The 24,692-nt window shown below is 49.9% G+C and overlaps 1 protein-coding gene across 4 annotated transcripts in view; it reads left to right on the forward strand.

Moving 5' to 3' along the window:
- Positions 1–24,692, forward strand: part of LOC147706526 (alpha-2-macroglobulin-like protein 1) — a 360,239-nt gene that overhangs the window by 285,474 nt on the left and 50,073 nt on the right. For all 4 annotated transcript variants that reach the window (XM_086932994.1, XM_086932995.1, XM_086932992.1 and 1 more), the window contains 2 exons: positions 10,432–10,513; positions 13,413–13,569. In XM_086932994.1, the coding sequence (XP_086789120.1) occupies positions 10,432–10,513; positions 13,413–13,569 (239 nt within the window). The remainder of the gene's footprint in view (positions 1–10,431; positions 10,514–13,412; positions 13,570–24,692) is intronic.

Raw genomic sequence — 24,692 nt, forward strand, 5'->3', positions numbered from 1 at the left:
GGTAATTTTAGGGTTCAGGGCAGGTGTGGGTTTTGGGATGTCAGGGGGCTATTTTAGGGTTCAGGGTGGGTATGGGTTATGGGGTGCCAGGGAACATTTTAGGGTTCAGCGTGGGTATGTGTTTTGGTGTGCCAGGGGTAATTTTAGGGTTCAGGGCAGGTGTGGGTTTTGGGGTGTCAGGGGGCAATTTTAGGGTTTAGGGTGGGAATGGGTTATGGGGTTCCAGGGGGGAATTATGGTTCAGGGTTGGTATGAGTTATGGGATGCCGGGGGGAATTTATGGTTCAGCATGGGTATGGGTTTTGGGGTGCCAGGGGTAATTTTAAGGTTCAGGGTGGGTGTGGGTTTTGGGGTGCCATGGGATTAATTTTAGGGTTCAGCATGGGTATGTGTTTTATAGTGCCAGGGGTAATTTTAGGGTTTAGGGCAGGTGTGGGTTTTGGAATGTCAGGGGGCTATTTTAGGGTTCAGGGTGGATATGGGTTATGGGGTGCCAGAGGGGAATGTATGGTTCAGCATGGGTATGGGTTTTGGGGTGCCTGGGGTAATTTTAAGGTTCAGAGTGGGTATGGGGTTTGGGGGGCAAGAGGGTAATTTATGGTTCAGCATGGGTATGGTTTCTGGGGTGCCAGGGGTAATTTTAGGGTTCAGGGCTGGTATGGGTTTTAGGGTGTGAGGGGGTTAATTTTAGGGTTCAGCGTGGTATGTGTTTTGGTGTGCCAGGGGTAATTTTAAGATTCAGGGTGAGTATGGGTTTTGGGGGGCAAGGATGTAATTTTAGGGATCACTGCGGGTATGGGTTTTGGGGTGCCAGGGGTAATTTTAGAGTTCAGGTGGGTATGGGTTTTGGGGTGCCAGGGGTAATTTTAGGGTTCAGGGTGGGTATGGGTTTTTGGGTGTCAGGGGGGAATTTCAGAGTTCAGGGTGGTAATGGGTTTTAGGGTGCCAGGAGTAATTTTGGGGTTCAGTGTGGGTATGGGTTTTGGGTTAATTTTAGGGTTCAGGGTAGGTATAGGCTTTGGGGTGCCAGGGGGGCAATTTTAGGGTTGGTATGAGTTGAAGGGTTTTAAGGTTTTAAGGAAATGTGGGTGTGTGTGTGTGCATATAAATGCATCAAATTAACAAAAATGTGTGCTTTAATTGTTGTCCAGTTTCAAATGCAGAATTCACCACATTTTTTTCTCGGCTTGACCTGAGCATTAACCGATCCTGATTATCTGCCATTTTAGCTCCGCCCCATTGATTAACATTAGCCACGCCCCTTCATCTGCCATGTTAGCCCCCCCCCGAAATTAAGACCTAGTTGCGCCCCTGGTTCAGCGTGTTATGTGTTTTGGTGTGCCAGGGGTAATTTTAAGATTCAGGGTGAGTATGGGTTTTGGGGGGCAAGGGTGTAATTTTAGGGATCACTGCGGGTATGGGTTTTGGGGTGCCAGGGGTAATTTTAGGGTTCAGGTGGGTATGGGTTTTGGGGTGCCAGGGGTAATTTTAGGGTTCAGGGTGGGTATGGGTTTTTGGGTGTCAGGGGGGAATTTCAGAGTTCAGGGTGGTAATGGGTTTTAGGGTGCCAGGAGTAATTTTGGGGTTCAGTGTGGGTATGGGTTTTGGGTTAATTTTAGGGTTCAGGGTAGGTATAGGCTTTGGGGTGCCAGGGGGGCAATTTTAGGGTTGGTATGAGTTGAAGGGTTTTAAGGTTTTAAGGAAATGTGGGTGTGTGTGTGTGCATATAAATGCATCAAATTAACAAAAATGTGTGCTTTAATTGTTGTCCAGTTTCAAATGCAGAATTCACCACATTTTTTTCTCGGCTTGACCTGAGCATTAACCGATCCTGATTATCTGCCATTTTAGCTCCGCCCCATTGATTAACATTAGCCACGCCCCTTCATCTGCCATGTTAGCCCCCCCCGAAATTAAGACCTAGTTGCGCCCCTGACTAACACAAATAAGTACGCTACCAGCTTGAAAGCAGAGGACAATTCTTAATGTTCTCGTTTTCGCTCAGTATTAGAGAATGAAACGCCTGGATTTAAAAGCCATCGTCCTAATGAGCAGAGAAATGACGACAGGCCAGTGCGAGAGTAGTCTCGGCCTCCTCTCCAGCACTCCAGACCGGAGGTATTTTAAGTACAGCCGTGTCTTCTCTCGTTCATTAACTTTCCCTCCAAACAACTCCGCGCGCCTCTGGAAATAAGTTGGCAAACTGGAAGCCGTTTATTAGGTTTCGCTGGGGGGCGGAGCCGTTAGGCTCCTCCTCCAGAGAAATCTATTGAGTACAGTAAGCACTATGGAACACGCCCCCACGTCCCATTGGCTAGCTCCATAAATGGAGCCTAGCCATTGGACGAGGGGCCTGTCCATCAATGCCGGACCAGACACGGGGGCGTTCCCGAGATTCTTTGGCTTTTGCCGACGTCACGCGACGCCGGGAACGCCCCCGAGTCTCCTCCGGCCGGGCCGTGCTTGCTGCTGTCCTGGGCATGTTTTTCCCCGGCACGTTTCCCGCCTCCCTCCCGCCTTTCGTGTTCTCTCCCGCCCCCCTCCCCCCTCACGCCCCCTGTGTCCTCTCCCGCCCCCTCCCGCCGTCCGTTCCTCTCCCGCCCCCCCCGTGTCCTCGTAGGCCTCCCTCCCGCCGTTCGTGTTCTCTCCCGCCCCCCTCCCCCCTCACGCCCCCTGTGTCCTCTCCCGCCCCCTCCCGCCGTCCGTTCCTCTCCTGCGCCCCCTCCCGCCGTCCGTTCCTCTCCCGCCCCCCCCGTGTCCTCGTAGGGCTCCCTCCCGCCGTTCGTGTTCTCTCCCGCCCCCCTCCCCCCCCTGTGTCCTCTCCCGCCCCCTCCCGCCGTCCGTTCCTCTCCCGCCCCCCCCCCCCCGTGTCCTCGTAGGTGCTGACCCGGGAGCCGCACTGCCATAGGCTGACTCCCGGGTGCTTTGGAGGCTCGCCCGTTCTGCCGTGTCTGGATTGGCCCGCTCGACTGGAGGAGCCGAGAATTCACCGCGATCACCGCCGGGCCCGGGGAAGACTGACCTGACCTCGCCGAGGGACCTGAAAAATGAAGTAGCTGTGCCGTATAAAAGTACTAGTTAGGTATGTTTCACCATTTCTTACAGCTGTCCACTGTGCAGCAGTACGTCAAAATGTTGCAAATAGACATCAGAAACAATTTTTTTTAAACCCAATCTTTAATGGCGGGCGCGCAACCGCAATAACTACCTAAAACCCTTGGTGAGGGAGGAACAGAAAAGTGATCCCCTCCCAAGATGGTACCAGCATAGTGACTAAATAAATCGTAATTTCGATGGCCAAACCCTTCGTTCTGAAGTGCTGTTTGAGACCTTATAAGGGCTGAGGAGCTTGTCTGAGATCCCGCCTTCGCTAAAGGGTACGAATGGAAAAGGGACAAGCGTCGCTGTGATCTGGAAGCGGCCATCTTTGGTGGGAAGAACATGTTTTAGCATTTTGATAATAATTATTCAGTATTTTTCAAATATAGGCAGATTATTACAAAGCGCGAAATTCTAATCCTCTAATCAGACCCTGTCTCTCGGTCTACAATGCTAGATTCCGTAGTAACTTCATGCAGTCCACACCACTCAGTTATTGATGCACAACACTTGCCCTCTTATTGAAAAAGTATCATATCCCGACCATAAAACCAACCCATGATATTTCAGTAACTCCTCCTCCTACACGCCCTCGCTTGTTCCACACCTCCTATTCCCCTCCGGCCCCACATTACCCTGCGCGCCTAGCCCACCCTCCTGTCACCCACCCCTCTTGCCCCACCCTCTAGTAAGCCACGCCGGGGATGCCGGGAGGGCGGTGGGTGCCGGAAGTGTTTGAAGTCTGAAGTAACAGCGACCGAGAAGGAGGTGAGGGGGAGAGCAGAGGAGGGAGTGGAGCCCCGTGGGTGCAGTCCAGGTGGAGGAGGGATACGTGGCACGGGGGGGATTGTGGCCAGCACTGGCTGGAGGGGCAGCAGGGTGGGTGAACAACACTGGGGTCATAACTCTGTGCTGCACTTGGTTAGAGGGCTGCGGTGGAGGCATTTATGATCAGGATGAGGCGAAGGTGCAGGAGATGGCAACGTCCAGGAAATGGGCATGTAAAGCGTTAGCACCGAGTTGATGACATAATGGGTGGGGGGACTCGTGAAGGCATTAGAATGAGGAGTGGAGAGGAAAGGCAAGAATGGAGCTGTAGTAGGAGAGGGCATGAGAAGTGAGCGGTATCTCGAGCAGTGTGGGTGGACTAGAAGGTAATGGGCGTTGTCACTGGAGCGGCGAGGTAGTGTTTAAAGAGAGGGGAAGTGAAATAGGTGTAGCGGTGTAGCACAGTGTGTAGACGAAAAGAGTACGGTGCCCCATAAAGTCTTCATGTTTCCTGCCTTCGCTTTATAAGTATACCATAAGTAGTTTACGACTTTATTCTTCCTTTCCTTGTTATGTTCCTCCATCATCCTTCCTAGACCCTGTGACCATATCTTTATTGTCTGAATCGTGTTCGTGTCATAACTATGCAGACCTTTAGTGCTGTTACATCTGAACTTTGACTCTCATAGTGTCCTGTGTTATTCTCTGACGCCTTTGCGTGCCAGTTTTGTACCTTCCTGTCTTCTATATTTCCTTTTGGCGTATGAATGTCCCTTTTATGGCCTTATGGTTGTCTTGTTTTTGTTGTCTGTCTCCAGTCTCTCTTTATCGTCCTGGAGATGTATTTCACAGGACTGGTCATGATGCTCCATGTGTGCCATCTAGAACCGCACACAATTCTCCAGATGAGTACTATAAAATATGCTGTGACTCATGCCCAGATCTGGACCTGATGCTCAGGCTTGGTCTCTGTACTTGGATTGTGTAAGCCTGGAGCACTGCTTATATTGGTTTATAGAGGACTTGGGGCAGTGATCCATTTTGGTGAGGAAACATGTCTCCAGAGAAGCATATACTAGTGTGACTCACTGCATAGCACCAGTACAGTTGGGCGTGACTGTATAATGAGTTCTTGTGTATTTTGATTATAGGTATATCCCCAGAACGCCATGCTGCTTGCGCATATTCCACCTGTGCATGAAGGGGCAAGCCTGGGGAGTGCCAGCGCCACATTAATCTGATAGCCACACTAGATCACATGAAACGCTTTAAAGGGACATATGGAGCAGTTCCAAGGTACCAGCATGGTAAAAAACAAATAACTGCACGTCTGCCTCTTACGCTTCATCATCCAACACACTGCTACGCCTTGTGTCCCATACCATGATAACCGCACCTCAGTGGTCGTTACGCACAACATGGAAGCACTTCCCACATGGAATCAAAACCGAAAGAACAACCTTCTATCCACACTACCGACATGGTGTAGTATAGTGCTTATGAAGGCAAGCACTTCAGCGCCCCACATAAGGTGAAGTGTTTCAATTGGCAAAAGATTAGTTGGGGGATCAAGAGGCTTGGCATGAACTAAATCCACTGTTTCATTGTGCGAAAATCGAGTAATCCTAATTTCTGTTTGGCTTGGTATCTAACCCACAACGTGATGTAGGAAATATGAGCAATGGGGATAGGTTGTTGCCATTTAGACTGCGATGGGATAGGATAGTACTCGATATGGCAATACCAATAAGATTTCAAATCTGTAACTCTATTTAAATGTTTGATTTTTCGACACACTGCAAAAGCATGTGTTTGATACTGTTCTTGTAGTAGCTGTCAGCTGAGCAGAACACATTTTTGGTTTGTATTTTTATTTTTGTAGTTCATAGTATTTCTATTGGATTTTTTTTAGCATGGAGATAGTTTGTCGAGGTCTTGATGCTGTAACAGGAGCATGTATTATTTTACCATCATTTCTATTTATGTTGGGTGACGTGCGTTGTTAAAGAGTGACAAGAGGGCTAAAGACGTGTTTGCCCGTGTTTGGTGAAAAAGGCTAGATGGATATCTCGACGGGATGCACCCATAATTCAAGGTATTCACGTATATTCTAGCCTGGCATTGTAAGTGTTTTTGGTGACTTAAGAAGACTACAGCGCTGCTTCGCAGTCTGAGGCGCTAACTCGACCTCACGGACTCCGCGGCCCCACCGCCCGCCCCTCCTTCGGGGAAGGCGCAAGTGGTTTTGCTGTGAGTCCCTAGAGCAGGAAGTCAGATTGTGGTTTTCTTGCAAGCTTGCAACACTTCCCTTTTTAGGTTTCGCTGGGGAACGGAGCCGTTAGGCTCCGCCTCCAGAGAAATCTTATGTTTCTTAGTGTGTACTCTTAGTCCCTCCCTCTGTTTCATTGGCTAGCTCCATAAATGGAGGCTAGCCATTGGAACAGAGAGGCGTCCGTCATGGCCGGAGGAGACACGGGGGCGTTACCGAGATTCTTTGGCTTTTGCCGACATCACGCGATGCCGGGAACGCCCCCGAATCCATCGACACGTGTTTGGTGCAGACTGAAGGTTTGTGAGCCTTCCCCGAGCAGAGCGCACTAAAATAACCCGTGTGCAGCTTCACCACCGCGAGCCGGGATCAGTAAACCCCCGACGAAGGGCCCCGTACCTTGCTGGTACCAACGCGACCGAAAACGAGCCCGCTGCTCTCCGATTGGACGGGAGAGCCGAGCCCCCTCACCAAACGCCGCCACATCTTTCCCTCTCAGCTTTCTTTCTTCCCTCTTACAGTTTCGGTTTCTCTCGTTCTCTCACTCTCTCTCCCCTCCTGCCGTCTCTTTTCCTCTCACCCCTCCTCTTTCCTCGCTCAATCTGTGCCCCACGTGTCTGCTCTCTCTGGTCACCAGAAGAGACAGCGCCTCCCACCGCCGCAAAAACGCCCGCCATAGAAAGAGCGCAAGGGACAGGAAACGAATAAACAAGGGAAGGAAAGACACACAACCAAGAGCGGAACACTTAAAGCTGCTCCAGAGAGGGGGAGCCGAGCAGGTCCGCCTGGAAATGTACATGTGTAGAGACACTTCCTCGGGAAGGTCCCCCCTCCCCCCGATCAGACCCTTTCAATTATTCAATAGCTAGAGCAGACCAAGTGACTGCCAGGTGCAATACATCAGGCTTAGGAAGGGCTTTCATTAGATTCGGAGAGATTCACGCTGCTCTCTCCCTCCATCCCTCCGCCCTCACTCCTGTGTGGGTGGCTCTGTGTGTGTGTGGGTGGCTCTGTGTGTGTGTGCGTGTGGGTGCAAATGCAATAGGTCTCACATTTGCGAAAGATTAAGCTATTGGCATTGTAAATGACAATGCCATTTATTTATCTGTTTTCAAAACCAACACATAAATAAAAAAATTTGTCATTTACAATGACAATAGCTCTAACTTTTACAAAGGCGAAACCGTTGCATTGTAAATGCTTGTTGCTGATACTTCTTGCTTGGCGTCAGAGGGCAATGAATGCTTCCGCTGCTATTTTATGATTGATGTGGAGGCATTTCTTCATCTATATTGATAAATATCATCAGTGCTGCTGACTGAGGCAATAGTGGTATAGTCTAATGGCCAGGCCTGCAGGCTGCCTGTAGTGTCACAGTAACCCCAGTTGAACTTGAAGTGTCTGAGCTTGTGGGATTTGTCGAACATGAGGGAGAGCCCTGCAGTCGACGGAGTGTATGAGATTTTGTAATTTGTCATTCCCCGTCCTGCCTCCGTCCAGTAGATTCTGTCTTAATATATGCCTTCTTTCATAAAAAGTTTGAAGGTAGATTTGAATAAACATGCTAAATAGATATTTCAATGATTGGAGTCTATGTAAGATTGCATACCAAAATTAGACAAACTGCTATTAAAAGGTTTGACTTTAAAGCCAATTTCTAGGAAACCTACCTTGAGGAATACTCCATTGTGCTAACATTTAACCAAGGTTTATTGGAAAGGTGATCCCTTCAATGCCCCCTGGGTGGATCTGATGTTTCTGGCATTGCATACAAGCATGTCAAATATTTCATGAGTTTCTTTTCAGAATTGCCTAAAAAACAATGATTTAAGCCAAGGTAATTAATAATTGTGATGTGAAACGCACAATTTGGCTTCATTGTTTTAAAGTTTATAACAATGAGGTGAAATTGTTAATTAGGTTTACAGTCAATGAAACTGGGCATGGGTCGGTGTCTAAAAAGAAATTCGCGAGGTGCTTGGACTCTAGTAGCTCACAACGATTTTCACTGATCAGAAGTAGCGCTCACTACAAAAAAGGTTGGAGACTGTTTTAAACAATATCTTGGGAGCTGGACCCGCACGGAGACTTTACTTTTTATACAGCCTGCGCCCCCTACTCATCCCTTCCTTGCCCTAGTCCATGTGTATCTTCTGGGCCAGCTCCACATTGGATCACCTATTGTGAAACATTAAAGTCCTGATATCACCTGGTTATTTGCATTCTAGATGTCTGTCCTTTATTGATGACAGTTGTGCAGGTTGTCCAGTTGTGGTCCACAAAGACTGGAGCAATATCTTATTTTCACAATGTTTACCTGATCTTCACCTTTTTTCTGTGAAGAAGCCCTTTCCCTTAAATCCTGATATATTTTGGGTTTGTTATTTTCCCACAGTGGGAGTAATTTATTATTGCCCTAGATAGGAGTAAATCCCTGATAGTCTCCAGGGCAGGGAATGGCTACACAGAGGTTTGTGACTACCCAAAAACTCTTAGGTTTGTTGGTGCTCCCAAGCTTTTCAAGCCATCCCCTCCTTCCTGAATTATCTAATCATCACCCGTGGTAGGCGAGTTACCCATACATATTATTTGCATCACTATTTACGTGTTGAATGACAACATTGATAGAACTTATTAGATTTAAACAACAGTATTGTTCAAATTGCTAATAAGTACCACTGTCCCATGGTGATGTGAGTTAATAATCAGTACTTGATGGGGCACAAGTTAAAGACAATTAACTAGACTCTAACTGGCACACTTCAGTGTTTTTTGTTTTTTTTTAAAATGTTAATTCCTCTCATTTCAACATTTAACTATAACATCACAGGTAAGGGAGCATGAAGGTGGCGGTTGGAGGGAAGCAACAGACAGCAGATGAGGGGAGCAACAGATGGGGCAGAATAATAAAAAAAACAATATTAATAAAGACAAAGAGGAGGCAGCACTGGGCAGGGTTGGGAAAGAGGGAGTAATACGATGGGATTTGGAGAGCCAGTCAAAGAAAAAAACAGCACATAAAGGAGAGAGCAAAAGAGGAGAGAGAGCAGCAGGAAGCACTCTGGGACAGGAGTTCTGGGATTTGGTGGGGAAGAAGCAGCACATGATTGATAGATCCCAGAAAAACATGCACTCTCATGGAGCCCTCAAAGAAAAAGAAAGAAAAGTTCCTTAATGTGAGCATTATAAGGATGCAAGTCTGAGAATCAGAAAGATTGTTAAGAGGCTATGCTTTGGGGAGAGCAGCGGTCCAAATTATGGGGCATATTTACAAGGGCCCATATCTCCGCCTTTTTGGCATTTAAAGATAAAAAAGCGGAGATAAAAGTATTGTCCTATTTACAAGAGGGTGATAGCATGTATTAGCGCATGTTAGCACCCTTTTATCCGACGCCTCCCTTTGCATCTCTAATGAGATGCAAAGTGGGCCACGCATTTTAAAAGACGTTATTTTTTGGAGAAAACCGCTATTTTCGCCAAAAACTAACATCTGCTAAAATGCAGACTTAGCTATACTTATCAATGGAGGTGGATTTTGCTGATACGACCACAGGGTCGTATCAGCAAGGTTCTAGCCGTTTTTCATGGAAAATCGCTGGAAAAACCAGTGATGTTCCATGGAAAACACTGCTATCACTGGGAAATTATCGCCATTGCGCTATGCGTTAATAATACAGCGATAACATGGCGATAATTTTCTGCAATAGCCGGCGATAACTATTTTCTGGCTCAGCACGGCCAGCGATTATCGCTACTGCTTTTTATATGCCCCTACATTACTCTGGTGAATTAAGTAATTGCTCCTGTAGTTCGGACCCATAGATGAAACCAGCTTTGTGAACTTGGCCCACTAATTACTATGGGGCATCTTTTACACATTGGTCATCTTGAAAATCAGGCTTAAAGTCCGCTGTGTTGACAAAGGTGGAAAGCCTCAGTTTTGTGGGTTTGCAACAGAACCTCATGTTGGTGGGATGTCGCTACAATGATGCTGCTGGTGGGTCTTTCCGAGGCAGACGTTAATCTACCTGGGCGATATGCCGGGATGGTCGTGTGTTTTTTGTGAATAAACCTACAGAATTACTTCGACCGACACCCGTCGCTATGGTTCATTCACAAGATACTTCAGAACATCTTGCCTTTTTTCTTTCCTTACATATTCCCTCAAACCGCTTTGAGGCCCTTCCCCTCCAATGACTATGGATGTGATGTCACTTCCAGGCAGCAGAATAAATGTCCTTTCAAAAAATGTAAAATGAGAAATATGGCCCCTTACTTAATTTCTCTTTCTGCAGGGTACCAGAGGCAGCTCAACTACAAGCACGATGATGGGTCTTACAGCGCCTTCGGCAAAAGCGATCAGGAGGGAAACACCTGGTATGTGCGTCTGTGTACCTGTTTCGCTACCTACCTGTAAAAGTGAGCCAGGGAAGTGCAGTTTTGTTCACAAATGGTCAGTATTTGTTGTGTCAGGAGTTGCTCCTGTTTCGATCACATCTTGTGATGGATGGATGGGTGGGACGGTGGGTGGGTGGGTGGGTGGATGAATCAATGGAACTGCACATGAATCCAGTGATAAATTAGATGAATGAGGATAGGAATCTGGATAAATGGAAGAATAAATCCGAATGGGATTATGGATGACTGAATTGGTGAGTGATTGTTTTAGGATGGATGAATACTTGTATGGTTGAATGAGTACAGGGACAAGGGGGGAAGATTTAATGAATCTGTTTGTAAAGAGACATAAATAAAAAAAGAAGAGAATGAATGGTCGGGTGGATAGGAGTGTTAGCATGAAATGGATAATTGGATGGTGAAACATACAAGTGTGGAAAAATGAATGCATAAAAGTTTTGAAATGGATCCATATATAAAGAACGTGGATGAATGAAAGAATAAGAGCGCAAGGAATCACACATTAAAGGATGGGTGAATGAATGGCAACTTGAAATATTCCTGCTGACAGTGCCTAGAAAGTAGGGAACATCAAAAAGATGGCATTCAGTTGGTGGATGCTGAAGGGAGAAGAGAAGAATAAAGCAGTAATTTTCAGGTACAGCAGTCTTTTGCATATGGGCATAATGGCTAAGATGGTGCACAAGGAAAGGCACCAACTTCTGAAACATCCTCTAGCAAGGAGAGGGAGGCAGGGGAAGAAGGGGAGGCCAGAGTAGTGATCCCAAATGTGAGCTAGACATACAGTGAATCTCACCTGGAAAGATATAAGTAACACCTTCCTGTTTACAGTCACACACCCATAAAGAGCCACATGGACAGGGTGGAGGTAGCCCTGCTCCAGCCCCTGGCCCATATCCAAGGCCACTGGCAAACAGCTTCAAGGCCACCCACACATTAGATGTTTGAAGGAAATGACTTGGGACACTTGTCCAAACATCCATCTGTACAGTGTTCCCTGGTGGAGGTCCTGCTTCTATTTTCTTAGCACCTAATATCACGAGAAGTGACTTGAGGAAGGATGATGGCGCACAGACCTTTTTATTGTATATTTGTCCCTTGTCTTCGTACACAAAAAACAGTCATTGGTCAAATTTAGTAAAAAACTGAATTTGCTATAGAACAGAAAAAAATTGACCTGGCATGACAATGGGGTAGCTGTGTGACCGGTAATGCAAAAAGACACATTTTTGGCACCATTTCAGAATCCACCTCCTTCATCAGATGATTGAAACTTGCCCAGTTTTCTTACACGCCTGTCTCTGACCCATGGGAAAATGCGGTGTGTAATACTTGGATATTAAAAACCTTATAGGTATTTGAACCACTCCAGTACCTGATTGTTGTGTCCTCACTTCCTGCTCCATATTACAATGCCCTTTGCTGCCATCTCACCATCCACCTGTGACGTGGCGCCTTCCCTCGAAGAAGCAGGTAACATGCTTATAAGAGAGCAGGGACTGGGGTGTGATTTCAAACCACAATAACTCCTTTGCTGCCCCTTGTTGTGGGTTGCCAGGGGTGACAACTGCTATCCTTGGCTTGCACATGATGCCCCTGGTACTCCTATTGCTACCCTTGTTATGAGAAGTTATAAAAGCAGCAGAAACATAGCATATAGAGCTGTAAGAGCCCTGTTTACTTCTGTAGTTCGCTCCTTGCAGGTCCACCAGCATCTCACATGTTGAGGGGTTAACAGTAGGACAAGGTGTAAAGACTTTAGGCCTTATTTTCAAAGGGCCTCCCCACTTGTGGCAGAGGCCACACAGTCGTGGCTGGGGGCTCAGTCGGGGCAGGGCGGGTCCTCCACAATAAAACCAATGGGGAAGTCCCACGCCAAGTGCGGGCCACTGACACGAGCACGGAGACCCTTTTTGAATCTGGCCCTATATTTCTTCTTGTGGGGGTTGGGGGCGGTAAAGAGTACACAATTTCATTTCTGTTGTGCCTGAAATTTTGTTAAATTTACACCCATAACTGCACTTGTTGAGTAAGTTTGTCTAGTCAGTGTTTGCCCCTCAGGAGTGCTAGGAATACTGGACCTGCATCCTTTCCCATGACAGGAGCCAGTTCTTGAATATGAGGTTCCGGTTTGTGGGATGGGGCACCGACTAGGATTCACTGTCCGTCTTCCTTTTATATGTGAATTAACAACAATGAGCTTTTTTCACAGTATAGTGCATCCGTGATCTGATAGTCATCTCAACACACTCTAGTACCACTCCCTAAAGCTTTGGGTGTGAGATTAGTGCTCGTTAAAGTTGGTAATCTGACAAACTATGTTCCCCTAGTGGCCTGCAAGCTTCTCCAGACAGCTGGTTTGTGTACACCAATCCTCCTGAACATGGGAACAGGGTAACTCAGACATTAGACTCATCATGTCATGGTAGCTCTGCTAAAATCAATATTAAGGAACCACTGTGGTATAACACGCCATTTAGTTCAGGACTTTGCCTCCTTCCCTTTTCTCAGATCGTCGCCAAGAATATCATTACCTGTATTCGCCATTCCCTTGCCTCCACATCCCCTTCCAGCTAAATCGCGGTGTCATCCTTCTATTCTCTTTACCTCCTTTTCTCCCCTCTTGCCTGTCCTTTTGCAATCCTGCCCCAACATCTACAAACCGCCCTTTCCCACCTGGCTTCACCATTTGCCACATTTTTATCTTATCTCCAAGATCATTGCTCCTGTTTCTTCATGTTCCTTGTCAACTCTCACACTTTTCCTTCCTTAATCTCATTCCTTCCCCTATCTTTCCCTCCATCTCTCTATAGCTACTATGTTCCATCATTCTCACCCTCTCATTCTGTCTCCTCAGGCTCACTGCTTTCGTCATGAAGTCCTTTGGTCAGGCCCAGGACTACATATACATTGACAAGGTGTACATCCAGCAAGCCCTCGGCCATCTCAAGGAGCATCAAGTGGAGAGCAGCGGCTTCAACAGTTCCGGCAAACTCTTAAACAACGCTCTGAAGGTATGAAGGCTTCATAAAATGGTGCCTTACCTCTTCCAGGAATGTTGCCTTTGCTTGGGCTTTAATGTAGTAGCATGCCAAGTGGAAGTGATTACTTCTAATTTTGCTTGCAAGTACAAGATAAGACCTCTTCTCTTGCCCATTATGAGGGTCTTACAAGTCATTGAAGAGTTGTAGAGGAATGTGGATGAAGTCCCAGTACCTTTACTAAGTCAATGAGCTCTGAGGTGATTTGCATTATTTTTATTGATGAAAGAGGTTTATAAAGCACAAGTGTCACCCAGCATGGTATGCTGCCACTGAAGGAAAGGGGCTGTAGAATCACAATGTAGGTCTATTAAGAAGAGGAGCAGGAAAGTAGAGCTTTCAGAGATTTGAGGCAGGATCGACCAATCAGATGGACAGTGAGGGATAGAAAACGGAAGAGTGCCAGTGTTTCAACTCTAGAAACGTGAACAATTGCCCCACAATTTGAGAATAACCTATTCTAGGTGAGCTAAAAAGAAAGAAGAGGCAGAAATTAGAGAGCAAGAAGGAGAATCATGCTGCAATTTGACCTGAAGATACCTGGGTCCTTGTTCATGAAAGGCATGATGGCAAAGCAAAGAGAATTGAGTTCATGTATGTGCATTTTTCTATTTCTAAAGCATGAACCTAGCTGGCTAGTGATAATGCCCTGTACAGGGGGCAAGGCCCAGGGAGGAAAGGTTGAAACGGTGGGAACTGAGCCTATCTCAGGTAGTTTTCTTGAAGAGGTGAGCCTCTAGTTTCTTCTTGAATTGTAGTAGGGTTGGTACTGTTCTAATTTAGGAGGGGATGTGGCTCTAGAGCATAGGCTAGGAAATCCCATTTTCGTTTCAATATACTGCAGGGTTTCTGGTGATATTGAAACTCCTTGTTTGGTGTTAACCTACCAATTTTATTAGTTTGTCAGCTAGGTAAACAGGGTTCTTGGTGTAGAATTTCTTGTGATGCCAGGCTTGCAGGGGAGCCACTGTCAATACTTTAGAATCCGTGGCGGGCAGTAAGGTACAAAGTGGCTGGGTGGAGGGGGGTGGGGTGATGGAGGGTTTGAATACAAAACGTGAAAAAATCACTTACCTGATCTCACCGCCGTCTTTCCATTGCCGCGTCTCTCCCACGTCAAGTGAGTCTCTTCCGGGGACCAGGAAGCACCCAGGCTCCCCACAGCCATCACAATGCTGCAATGCAGCTTTGTGATTGGTAAGCACCCTGGCTTCCCTGAGCCAATCACAATGCTGCAATGCAGCATTGTGATTGTCTGAGTGCTGTGGTTCGGCCCTCAGCCAGGGAATGGGGGCCTGGGCATGTTCTCCATGCAGGCGTAATGCAAAGGGGCGGTCAAATATCCATGTGCACTTTATAGAGTGCACAACCACTCCTCCTCCTCGACATCAGGGGAGCCAAGCCCCGCCCTACCCTGACCATATGAAAAATAAAATGATAATAACTTCAGTTATTATCATTGTACTTTTTAGTTTACACCCCTCAGTGAGTAGTGGGGCTACGCTTCTCCGCCTTAGCGGAGGAGCCACCACTGTTTAGCATGAGGGTTGAGGTCATCAGTCTGCTCCAGGCCCTAGATGAGCCATCCTGCTGATTGAAGGATGTCTACACGAGGAGCAATGGTGGTCTCTGGGATGCTGCTCAGCTGGTGTTGCCTTCATCAACATGAGAGAGGGCTAGGACTGTTCTGAAGTCTTCTCCTGGTGGAAACCATTACACTTTTTCAGGAGAGAGTTTGAACTGTTTTGATCTTCTTGCCAATGTGTTCTTTGAGCGACAAGTCCGGATCATGGGTGAATCAGAGATTTGGAAGCGAGTGAAGAGAGGACATTGTTGAGGATATGTGCCAACGACTAGGAAGATTAAGAATGAAATAGATGGAAGCTTGTTGAATGAAACAAATAAAGGAAAATTGCAACGTCATTTTAGTATATAAGTAGAGTGTAATAAGAATGCACTGTGATGTATATCAATGCACCGTTATTTCAGGCTTCAAGGAATGATACCACTTGCCTAAGGTTCAGACACAAAACACACATTTGAAAAGGCCATTCAGGGCAGCATTGTTTTAACTTTTTTATTTCTACGGACCCCCATGGAATTTGTACAGGAAGCTGAGAATGCCTGCCTAAGCAAATTTCAACCTCAAAACAATACAGAAAATACAGAAACCAGTCAAGGTCCAGCAAATACACAACTTACGAATAATATATTTATTGAAATTTAATTTTAATGGAAAGGTTGGAGCTTTTCAATATTTCTATTTGTTTTCTAAACAGTAAAGTGATATATCTGATCTACCTGTGTGTGGACTGTGTGCGAATGCCTTCGGGCTTTAAGATGTGCTCGCCTTGTGGAAGCCTGATGTCGGCGACGAACCCTCACCTCATCTGCATGTGGTGTTTGGGGGAACACCACGACTCCACCAATTGTGAGGCATGCCAGCAGTTGAAAATGAAGTCCCGGCGGGAGCGCCGGATGAAACTTCATTCGGCCGGCAGGTCCAGGTCGGCATCATCACCCCGCCCGGCCCCTGCGGAGGGTTCTGGAACCCACTACTTCCCTCATCGACATCACCCCTCTTCGAGGTCACAGGAGCACGGCTCACCAGTCGGTAAGTGTGCAGTTTGTCCCCAAGGGTCGGTTTCCGCCCTGTTGGGGGCACGGGCTCTCCGTTGGGGTGCAGCCTGCGTGTTGTCCCCCTATGCACCGTTTCCCGGCGGGGGGGGGGCAACTAGAGCCCAGATGGAGACATATGTGGCGGCTTTGCAGACCTCGCTGGCTTCTCCTCCTCCCCTTCCTGGAATGTCAGCGGATCCCTTGCAGTGTACGGGGCCCTCCGTGGCATCGCCGGCAGCCCCGGCGCCGACTGGCTCTGATCCAGGCTCGGAGGATGTGGTCCCGTTGGGGTGAGGCCCTTTGGGGGTCCCTCCTTTGGACCACGGCACCTCTGCTACGCCGTAAACTCCCACGGGAGTCCATGTGGTGTCGCAGGAGGTCGCAGGGCTCGGGTCTCCCCCCCGAGCCCCTCTCAGTCCGCTGGACAGGAGGCAATCTTGTCTAAGACCAAGGTGACGCCGCTTTGGCACCGGCTTGCCCTGGCGGCGCCACAGGGGTCAGCGGAGGGCCCCTCTCGTCCCGTCACGGGTCGAGGCTGGCGGGGAACTCCTAGTCCCTCTTGTTCCTCCACGCAGGCGGCTGCCTCGTCAGAGGTTAGGCCGGCACCGCTCCTTCGCCACCCCTGCTCCGGCCCAGCCCCGGTCTCCTGCGCCGAGCGCTGTGATGGAGGTCGTTCCAGCATCTTTCCTGGATTTGGACGACGAAGTCCTGCCTCAGATTGCGGACTGTATGGTGCAAGGGCGGCGTCAGGTCGTTGACTCATCCTTGGACGCCTCTTCTCCGGAGGTTCGATACGTTGTTGGTGTCATCCTCCCCAGAGACGGGCCGACACGTCTTGGCTTTTTCCCCAGCGTCATCTAAGGGCGGCTCCATGCCGTCTCCGCAGCTGCGGTCTTCGCCAGAGGAGTTGCAGGTCCCCCACTCCTCGGTCCCTCTTCCTTCTTTCAGGACCTGGCCCTTCCTCCCTCCGGTTGGCTTGGGGGATGGCCATCTCAGCTTGCAGCCTTCGTCTACCGAGGAGCTGCTTTCCCCTCCGCGGGGCCCTACGGAGGCGGGTGCGGCCTTAACTTGCGCTGTTTCCACGGCTATGGGAATTTTGCGCATGGGTGATCCAACTACCCAGTTCCCCGCGGACCATCTTCAGGAGGTTCTCCATCAGGGCTCTGGTGGTAGGGAGCTGCTGCTTCCCTTCGAGGGTTCACTCCATTCTTCTCTCTTGGGGACTTGGGGCCGTCCCACCACGGGGGACCCGGTGCCCCAACACCTTCTGCACCTCCACCATCCGGCGCCGGGTGATCTGGTGTGTCTTTTCCTCCACCCCTCTACCAGGGGCCCGCTTTTGCAGAATGCCTCTCCCTCTCTGCCGACGCTGTTTCCCCCATCACAGGAGGCCTGCTGGCTGGACTCCTGGGGGCGCAATATGTTCGCCTCAATCAGTGCGGCTCTGCGGGCCCTTAACATGCTGTGTGTCCTGGCTAGGGCCACTTCATGTTTGTGGGACTCTGCGGAGTCCCCTATGTCTGTGCTTCTCAGAAGGGTGCCTGTGATGTTCTGAGGCTGGATGGCCGGGAGCTGGCAGCATTTATTCTTGGCTCCGCTCTGGACATCTCGGAGGTGCTGGGTCGTGCCATGGCTTCTTCGGTTGCCCTTCATCGCCATGCCTGGCTTCGAGACAGTGTGTTCCCGGAGAATGTTTGGGAACAGCTGGTGGACTTTCCCTTCGATGGTGCTCTTTTGTTCCACACCCCTGCGGACTCTGCCATTAAGTGGTTCCTGGTGGGGCTTTGTCGTCGTCCTCCTCCTCCTTCTTCTTATTTTCCACCTCGGTGACCTGTGACTTGATCTGGTTCTTTGAGGGTGTTCTTCCGTTAGGGCAGGTCACCCCAGTTGTGTGTTTGTGCTTCATGGGCACTCGAGTCCTCCTTGTTGGGACTGCGGTTCTGTTGGCTGCTGTGCGGCCCTTCTTGACTGTTTGTTTGTTCTTTGAGTTTCCTACACCATGCTGGCCCTGAGACTATGCCTACTATTTTTTCTCTGGCTGCTTGATAAGCCTTCTGCAGGGTTTTTCTGCAGGTATTTTCTGTTGCCCTCTGCTGTGGACGTTTGTTCCCAAGAGGTTCCCATGTTTTGGGACGTAACATGCCCTATGTGGGGCAGTGGTAGCTGTTATATAGCTCTGTTATGCGCTGGGGAGTTGTTTGCCTTTGGGCCTCTGTTCTCTGTGGCGTTACGGTATGTTGCAGATGCAATCCTCTTGCTGATGGCTTGGTATGACTTGAGTTCAGCCCCGGGGTGTCATCCATGCCTTGTCCGCTTCTTCCAGGAGGCCTTGCACTCAGTTCTGTAGTAGGGGATCTCTGTGTATAGTCCTAATCTAGTGAATAGTCCCGCCCATGTGCCTGGACCCCGGAGCAATCAAAAATAATCTCTTAAGGTGTCGAAAAAATGCAGAACTGCACAGACACTTAAGAGCGAATTAAAGACACATAATGCAGCCTATATAACCAGGCTACACTGTCCAGTACTTGTATTAGAAATTCCACCAAAAATCCACAAACAGCAAAGTCTGTCCAAATTTCCCTTGCTTCAGCAGCAAAAACCCTTTGGAATGATAGAGAGGAAGGCATGGACAGACAAGCCCCATAGGCTGCCATTATGTGGCTCAAAACAGGAAACTGTGCTTTTAAGAGAACTTTCCAGAACTTCACAGTATCCCAGAATGCACTGCAGGTCCCTTTTGCTTCCAGTTCTTTTTTCCGGCTCCTGCAAGCAGGACCCTGGAGCATTGAGCTCTCCCTTTTCAAGGGTTTATTGGTGATTTTTTCACTTTTGTTCAAGTTTTTGGTGCCTTTCTTCTTGGTAATCCTTTGGTGCACTCTTTGGTTGTCAATATGCCTGCATTATTTGACAAATGTCCAGAGTGTGCTCCAGGAAGAAGGCCAAATCGGATCCACATGAGGTGTGTATCCTCTACCTTCCCTTGTTATTTGTCAGGGCTTCTCTGGCAGGACCCTGAAGGACAGAAAGAAGATCAGGCTTCAGGGCCTTGAAGAAAGAAGGCTGAAGGCGCAAGGTGGGTCTGGAAGGGCTTCCTCTGCCTGTGGCAGGTTACGCCCCACCTCCATTACCGAGGGGGCTCCCTCCGCGGGCCCCTACTCCTCCTCCGCTCCCACCACTTCCACTGCGTCCTCAGTCTCTACCTCAACCTCAGCTGCCAGCAGACAAGCCGCCTCCAATCCCTCCGAGGTCGGTCTCTGCCACGATTACCGACTCCTCCCAATGTGACCCCTCTGCCGAGGGCCCCAGCCAAACCGAGGTCGCCCGCCCCTGTGGAACCGGCGGATCGACCGAAGCCAAGGAGATCCCGATCACGCTCCGGACGGAGGATGAGATCGAGGAGTCTGCATAGATCCTCCACCAGGTCAAGACGGCGCCATAGGAGGCGTGGATCGCTGTCCTGCACGGACTCCTCCAGGACCAGGACCTATTCACCGACCTTGTCGGAATCCCCGGGGAGAAGGGTGTCTCCAGTGGACGACATCAGCACATTCCAGGATGTTCTCCTGAGGGGGGCAGCAAAATTGGGAATCACAGTGACTGCTCCAACACCCACGACATCCGTGATATTTGAGACTCTTCACAAGAGGCATCTGTCTCGACCTTTACTACCCCTAGTGCCTGGATTGGTAGAGCCCCCGGAGGAACTGTTCCTCACGCCAGCAGTGATGAAGGCAGCTCCCTCCCGACTTCTAAAGAAGTACAGGGCCCCGGATTCTGACCCGGTTTTTCTGCGGATAGACCCGGTTCCGGACTCTGTTATAGTGACGGCGGCCAGGAAGCTACATTCTTCCTCCCCGTCTTCAACCGTACCGCCGGGTAAGGAGAGCCGATGGATCGACTCAGCCGGTAGGAAGGCTTGTGGAACGGCATCCACGGCCATGAAGGCCTCTAGCGATGCGGCTCTGCTAGGGCGGTATGACCGTGCCCTGTGGGAATCCCTTCAGCAGTTCACGGAACTCCTGCCAAGAGATAAGAGTGAGGACTTCCAGGAGATCCTCAAGGAAGGGATGCTGGTTTCGAACCAGGTCATCAGCGTGGCTGCAGATGTCTCTCTGTTGGCGGCCCATGGTATTGTCATGGGATCAACCAGCGACGCCATGCTTGGCTCACATCACTGAAGCCGTAGGCCCAGCAGCGGGTGGCCAATCTGCCCTTCTCAGGGGAAACCCTGTTCGGCAAGCATGCCGACGATGAAATGGCCCGCATGAAAGCGGAGGCCGAGACCCTGACGGCTGTGGGCTTGGAGAAGCCAAAAGAAAAGAAGGCCTACCACCCGTGAGGGGCGCTAGAGGGCGAGCACACAGAATGGCCGCCTGACGGTGAGGCTCCTGTACCCTGGACCGAAATATTCTCTCATAATCATTCTTTACTGGGGTGATTGCGGCTCCAAAACCACATTTCTCTGCATCGGCATTGATCCTTCACCTTCGGTTCAACTCTGAAGAAAATCCGTGCAGAAGTGCCCCGCACACGGAGCCCTGACTGCCGCGACTGCAACTGCCGCTGGTTCTGCAGCACGTCGAGGGTCGGCCAGCGGACGTCAGGAGAGGCCGAGGACTGAAACAAGTCTCGGAAGCTTGTACTGGTTGGGTACGTTCCAGCCCTGACTTAATAGATCACGAGAAGGCTGCGCGGGCCCCCCTCTGCCTGTCGGGATTCGCCCCGTGCCCTTCCGACACCTGTAACGGCGGTTGCATCGGAGCTGCAATCCCCGGCTCCCGTCTGGTGGCACTGGGGCCCTGGAAGCCGCATCGGCCCTTTACCTCGATTGGGCAGCCTGGGTCTCAAAGCACGCCTTGCTAGTCCCGTTGAGGAGGGGACGCGGCATTGCACCAGACTGTGAGCATCAGCCGCGGCAGAGTGCGATCCCGCTGCGACGCCATTACGGACCTTAGCGCCGCCATTTTCAGGTCAGGCTGACTACACTGGTGCTCCTTGTTGCACCGGAGGCCCTACAACAGCACTGTGCACAGTGGATCGTGAGGCATGACACTACAGAATGCAACGCCTGGTGAGGACTCAGCTTCGTGATCTGCCGCTTTCTCGCGGCCGCATAGCGGGGCAGCGCCGGGTCCTCCCTGCTTGTCATCTATTGAGCCGGGCGCTAATTTCGCGTTGGGGACTGTACACTGCACTGGGTGCTACTTCCTCATTGGGGACTGTACACTTCATCCGGTAGCTCTGCTGTGGAACCGTGTGACCGGTGTACCCCTTGCCACGTGTGATCCCCTCGATCAGTGTGCTTTATTGCCACCCTGTGGAATGCATGAGGTGCATGGTAGCCAGTCTCATTCTTAGTGCTGGAGATTGACACCTGACCAGGTGGTGTAATAGTGGCCTGCACCTTTCCTGTGCAATACCGGCAGGACCAGAATCTACGCGGCTCCCAGAGGGGTGTACGTTATACTATACGGCGGCAGGATGGTCGCCAACCAAAACTCTCCCTTGAGGCTGCGAAGAAGGGACAGAAAGCAGTGGTGGAGAAGCCCAGCATGAACAGAGCGGGGGCGGCCGGCGGCGAATCTTCAGCGGAAGGACATGAACTGCAGCAAATCCTCCAGGAGATGAGGCAGGGGTTCGCAACAGTGGTGGACCGGGTAGACAGGATATCTTCAAGGATGGATGCACTTGTGCACCAGGAGGACCAGCACGAGGAACGCATAACAGCCACTGAACAACGCATTTCTGACAATGACACCACAGCCTCCCACTCCGCCCAGCTTGCCCGGATGGACAACCTGCTGCGGGTCATCGCGGCGAAGAATGAGGATTTGGAGGCCCGCAGCAGACGCAACAACACCTGCATCACGGGCATTCCGGAATCCACGGGCACGGGTAGGATGGAACTTTACGTGGAGAAGCTACTCCAAGCTGCCATCGGGTAGGAGGCGTTTTCATCGCAATTTATTGTAGAGCGAGCGCATAGATCCCTGGCTCCGGTGCCTAAACCGGGTTTGCCACCGAGGCCCATCATAGCTCAATTGCTGAACTATCGCGACCGAGACACTGCATTGAGAGCAGCACGCATGAAGCAATCCCTCTCCTATAACGGCGTAAACTTTTCTATCTATCCTGACTTCACCCCGATGGTCCAGGAGGAAAGGCGCAAGTTCATTGACGTTAGGAAGAAATTACGAGCTGCACAAATAGAGTATGCCTTACTGTATCCTGCGAAGCTCCAGGTCACATACCAAGGGAAGCAACGCTTCTTTACGAATCCACAGAAGGCGGAGGATTATTTAAAGGCAGTCAAGAAGGCGCAGAAGGGAACGCAGGGCCGTGGCGCTGAGCAAGAGGACAACCCGCCAGACACTGAAGAAGAGGCTTAATGTACCTTCACTACAGCGCTTGCCGACAATATATGGCAGCCAGGAGCTGCTGAGACTGTACTTCCTATGAGGTACGCTTCTGGGACATCATACGAACTTGGAGCTGTGACCTACTCCCAGTGGTAATGTACTCCAGGGTCCACTATCCCTCCTCGGCTTCACCCAAGGGCGGGTCAGAATGCGAGGCCTGGGGAGGGGGTCATGGTTGCGCGTCCTTCTATGCTGTTCCCTCTACGGGTATACCCCTTTCATGGGTATGACTATGGGAGATTGTTGTGTTGTGAGGGTGGGGAGGTGGGTGGAAGCAATGAATACCTCCTTTGCGAGTTGGGGCTGCTGCGGAGGGTGGGAGGGAGAGACAGGGAGGTGACAGATGGCTGCTGGCATAATTGGGATGCAGTAGTGGGAGGATATGGGAATTATCTTACGTGGGAGTTTTGTTTTCCAGGGGGGGAGGGATTGTTCAATGGATTGTACGGGGCAGTGCTTCGCCTGAGCGGAAAAGATGTTATTAACAGAGACATGGCATGATGCAATCATAAAATGTTTTTCAGGTTATGGCAGGGGTAGGGCCCGATCCAATGTTGAAATGTATGTCGTGGAATATTAGGGGCCTTAACGATGCACGGAAATGTCGCAATGTTATTGCATATCTTGACCGTCACCAGGTACAGGTTGCCATGTTACAGGAGACACACATCGCCACAGACACGCACCACTTTTGCCAGCAAATGGGCCGCTGCTCGTACTTTCTCATCTTACTCTGTGTACGCAAGGGGGGTAGTTATATTGATTAGACGCACATTGCCATTCCAAATGCTTGGTGAATCAATTGATGCTGAGGGTCGCTTTGCTATGATGTGGGGTCGCCTAGGACGTAACACTGTAACAATAGTGAATTGTTATTCTCCCAATGTCGATACACCAACTTTTTTCACGACATTGTGGGGTAAGATACTGGATGTGGCCTCACAACATGTCATCTGGGGAGGTGACTTTCACGTAGCTCTGCTGCCAGCACAAGACAGGGCAGATGGGGTGGCACATTACAAACCTAGATCTCGGGAGGCCCTGACCGGAATAATCGAGGAGGGCGACCTGACGGATAGCTGGCGACATCTACACCCACTCCAGAGAGAGGGCACTCACTTCACGTCTTTTACAGGTACATGGGCTAGACTGGATTATTTACTCTTATCTAGGGAATTGAGTGCTGGGCTGACTAACACGGTGCATCTACCCAGGACTTATTCAGGCCACAGTCCGGTCCTGATTCAACTACAGGTGCCTGGTTGGGATAACCCCCGCCCACATTGGAAGCTACAACCAACAGCCCTATTAGATACGGCGTTCCGCACGGAACTCGGTGAGGAGATTGCAGCCTTCTTCCCTCGCAACAAGGGTTCTGTAGACTCAGTTGAAGTTATCTGGGAGGCATTTAAAGTTAAGGTTCGAGGGTATTGTATATCGAAAAGCTTCGGAGTACTACGTGACATACAACGCACGTTGCATACACTAGACAGGGACCTGAAAGACCTGGAAATTCAGATGGTAACAGGAGACCATACTGAGGCGCACGCGAAATTTAGAGATAAACTAACGCATAATGAGGAAGAGGCAGCCAGGGAGACCAAGTTCAGAGGGAGGTATTGGACGGCTAGACAATACTGCGAGGGAGATAAGCCCGGCAAGGCCCTGGCAGTGCTGACACGCACCCATCACACCATAACACAATTCTCGAAATCACTGATGACTGAGGACTAGCAGTCAGGGACACCAACAGCATATTGACTGTTTTCACATCACATTACCAGGCTTTATATACAACATCCACGACCGGAGACGTCCACTATGATGACTTCCTAGGCGAAGTGGCCCTTTGCTGGCTCAGCGATGCACACAGGGCGTTTCTTGCTGCCCCCTTCGACCTGGACGAGATTAGGGATGCCATAATGTCCCTTCAAAATGGCAAAGCCCCAGGCCTGGATGGTCTGCCTGCCGAATTTTATAAGGCCTATATAGACATGATGGCACCTGTTCTCCGAGAAGTATTTGTAGAGTCTCTTGCTGATGAGATCCTCCCTTGTT

The sequence above is a fragment of the Lissotriton vulgaris genome, chromosome 7 (assembly GCF_964263255.1).
Source record: "Lissotriton vulgaris chromosome 7, aLisVul1.2, whole genome shotgun sequence".
Lineage (NCBI taxonomy): Eukaryota > Metazoa > Chordata > Amphibia > Caudata > Salamandridae > Lissotriton > Lissotriton vulgaris.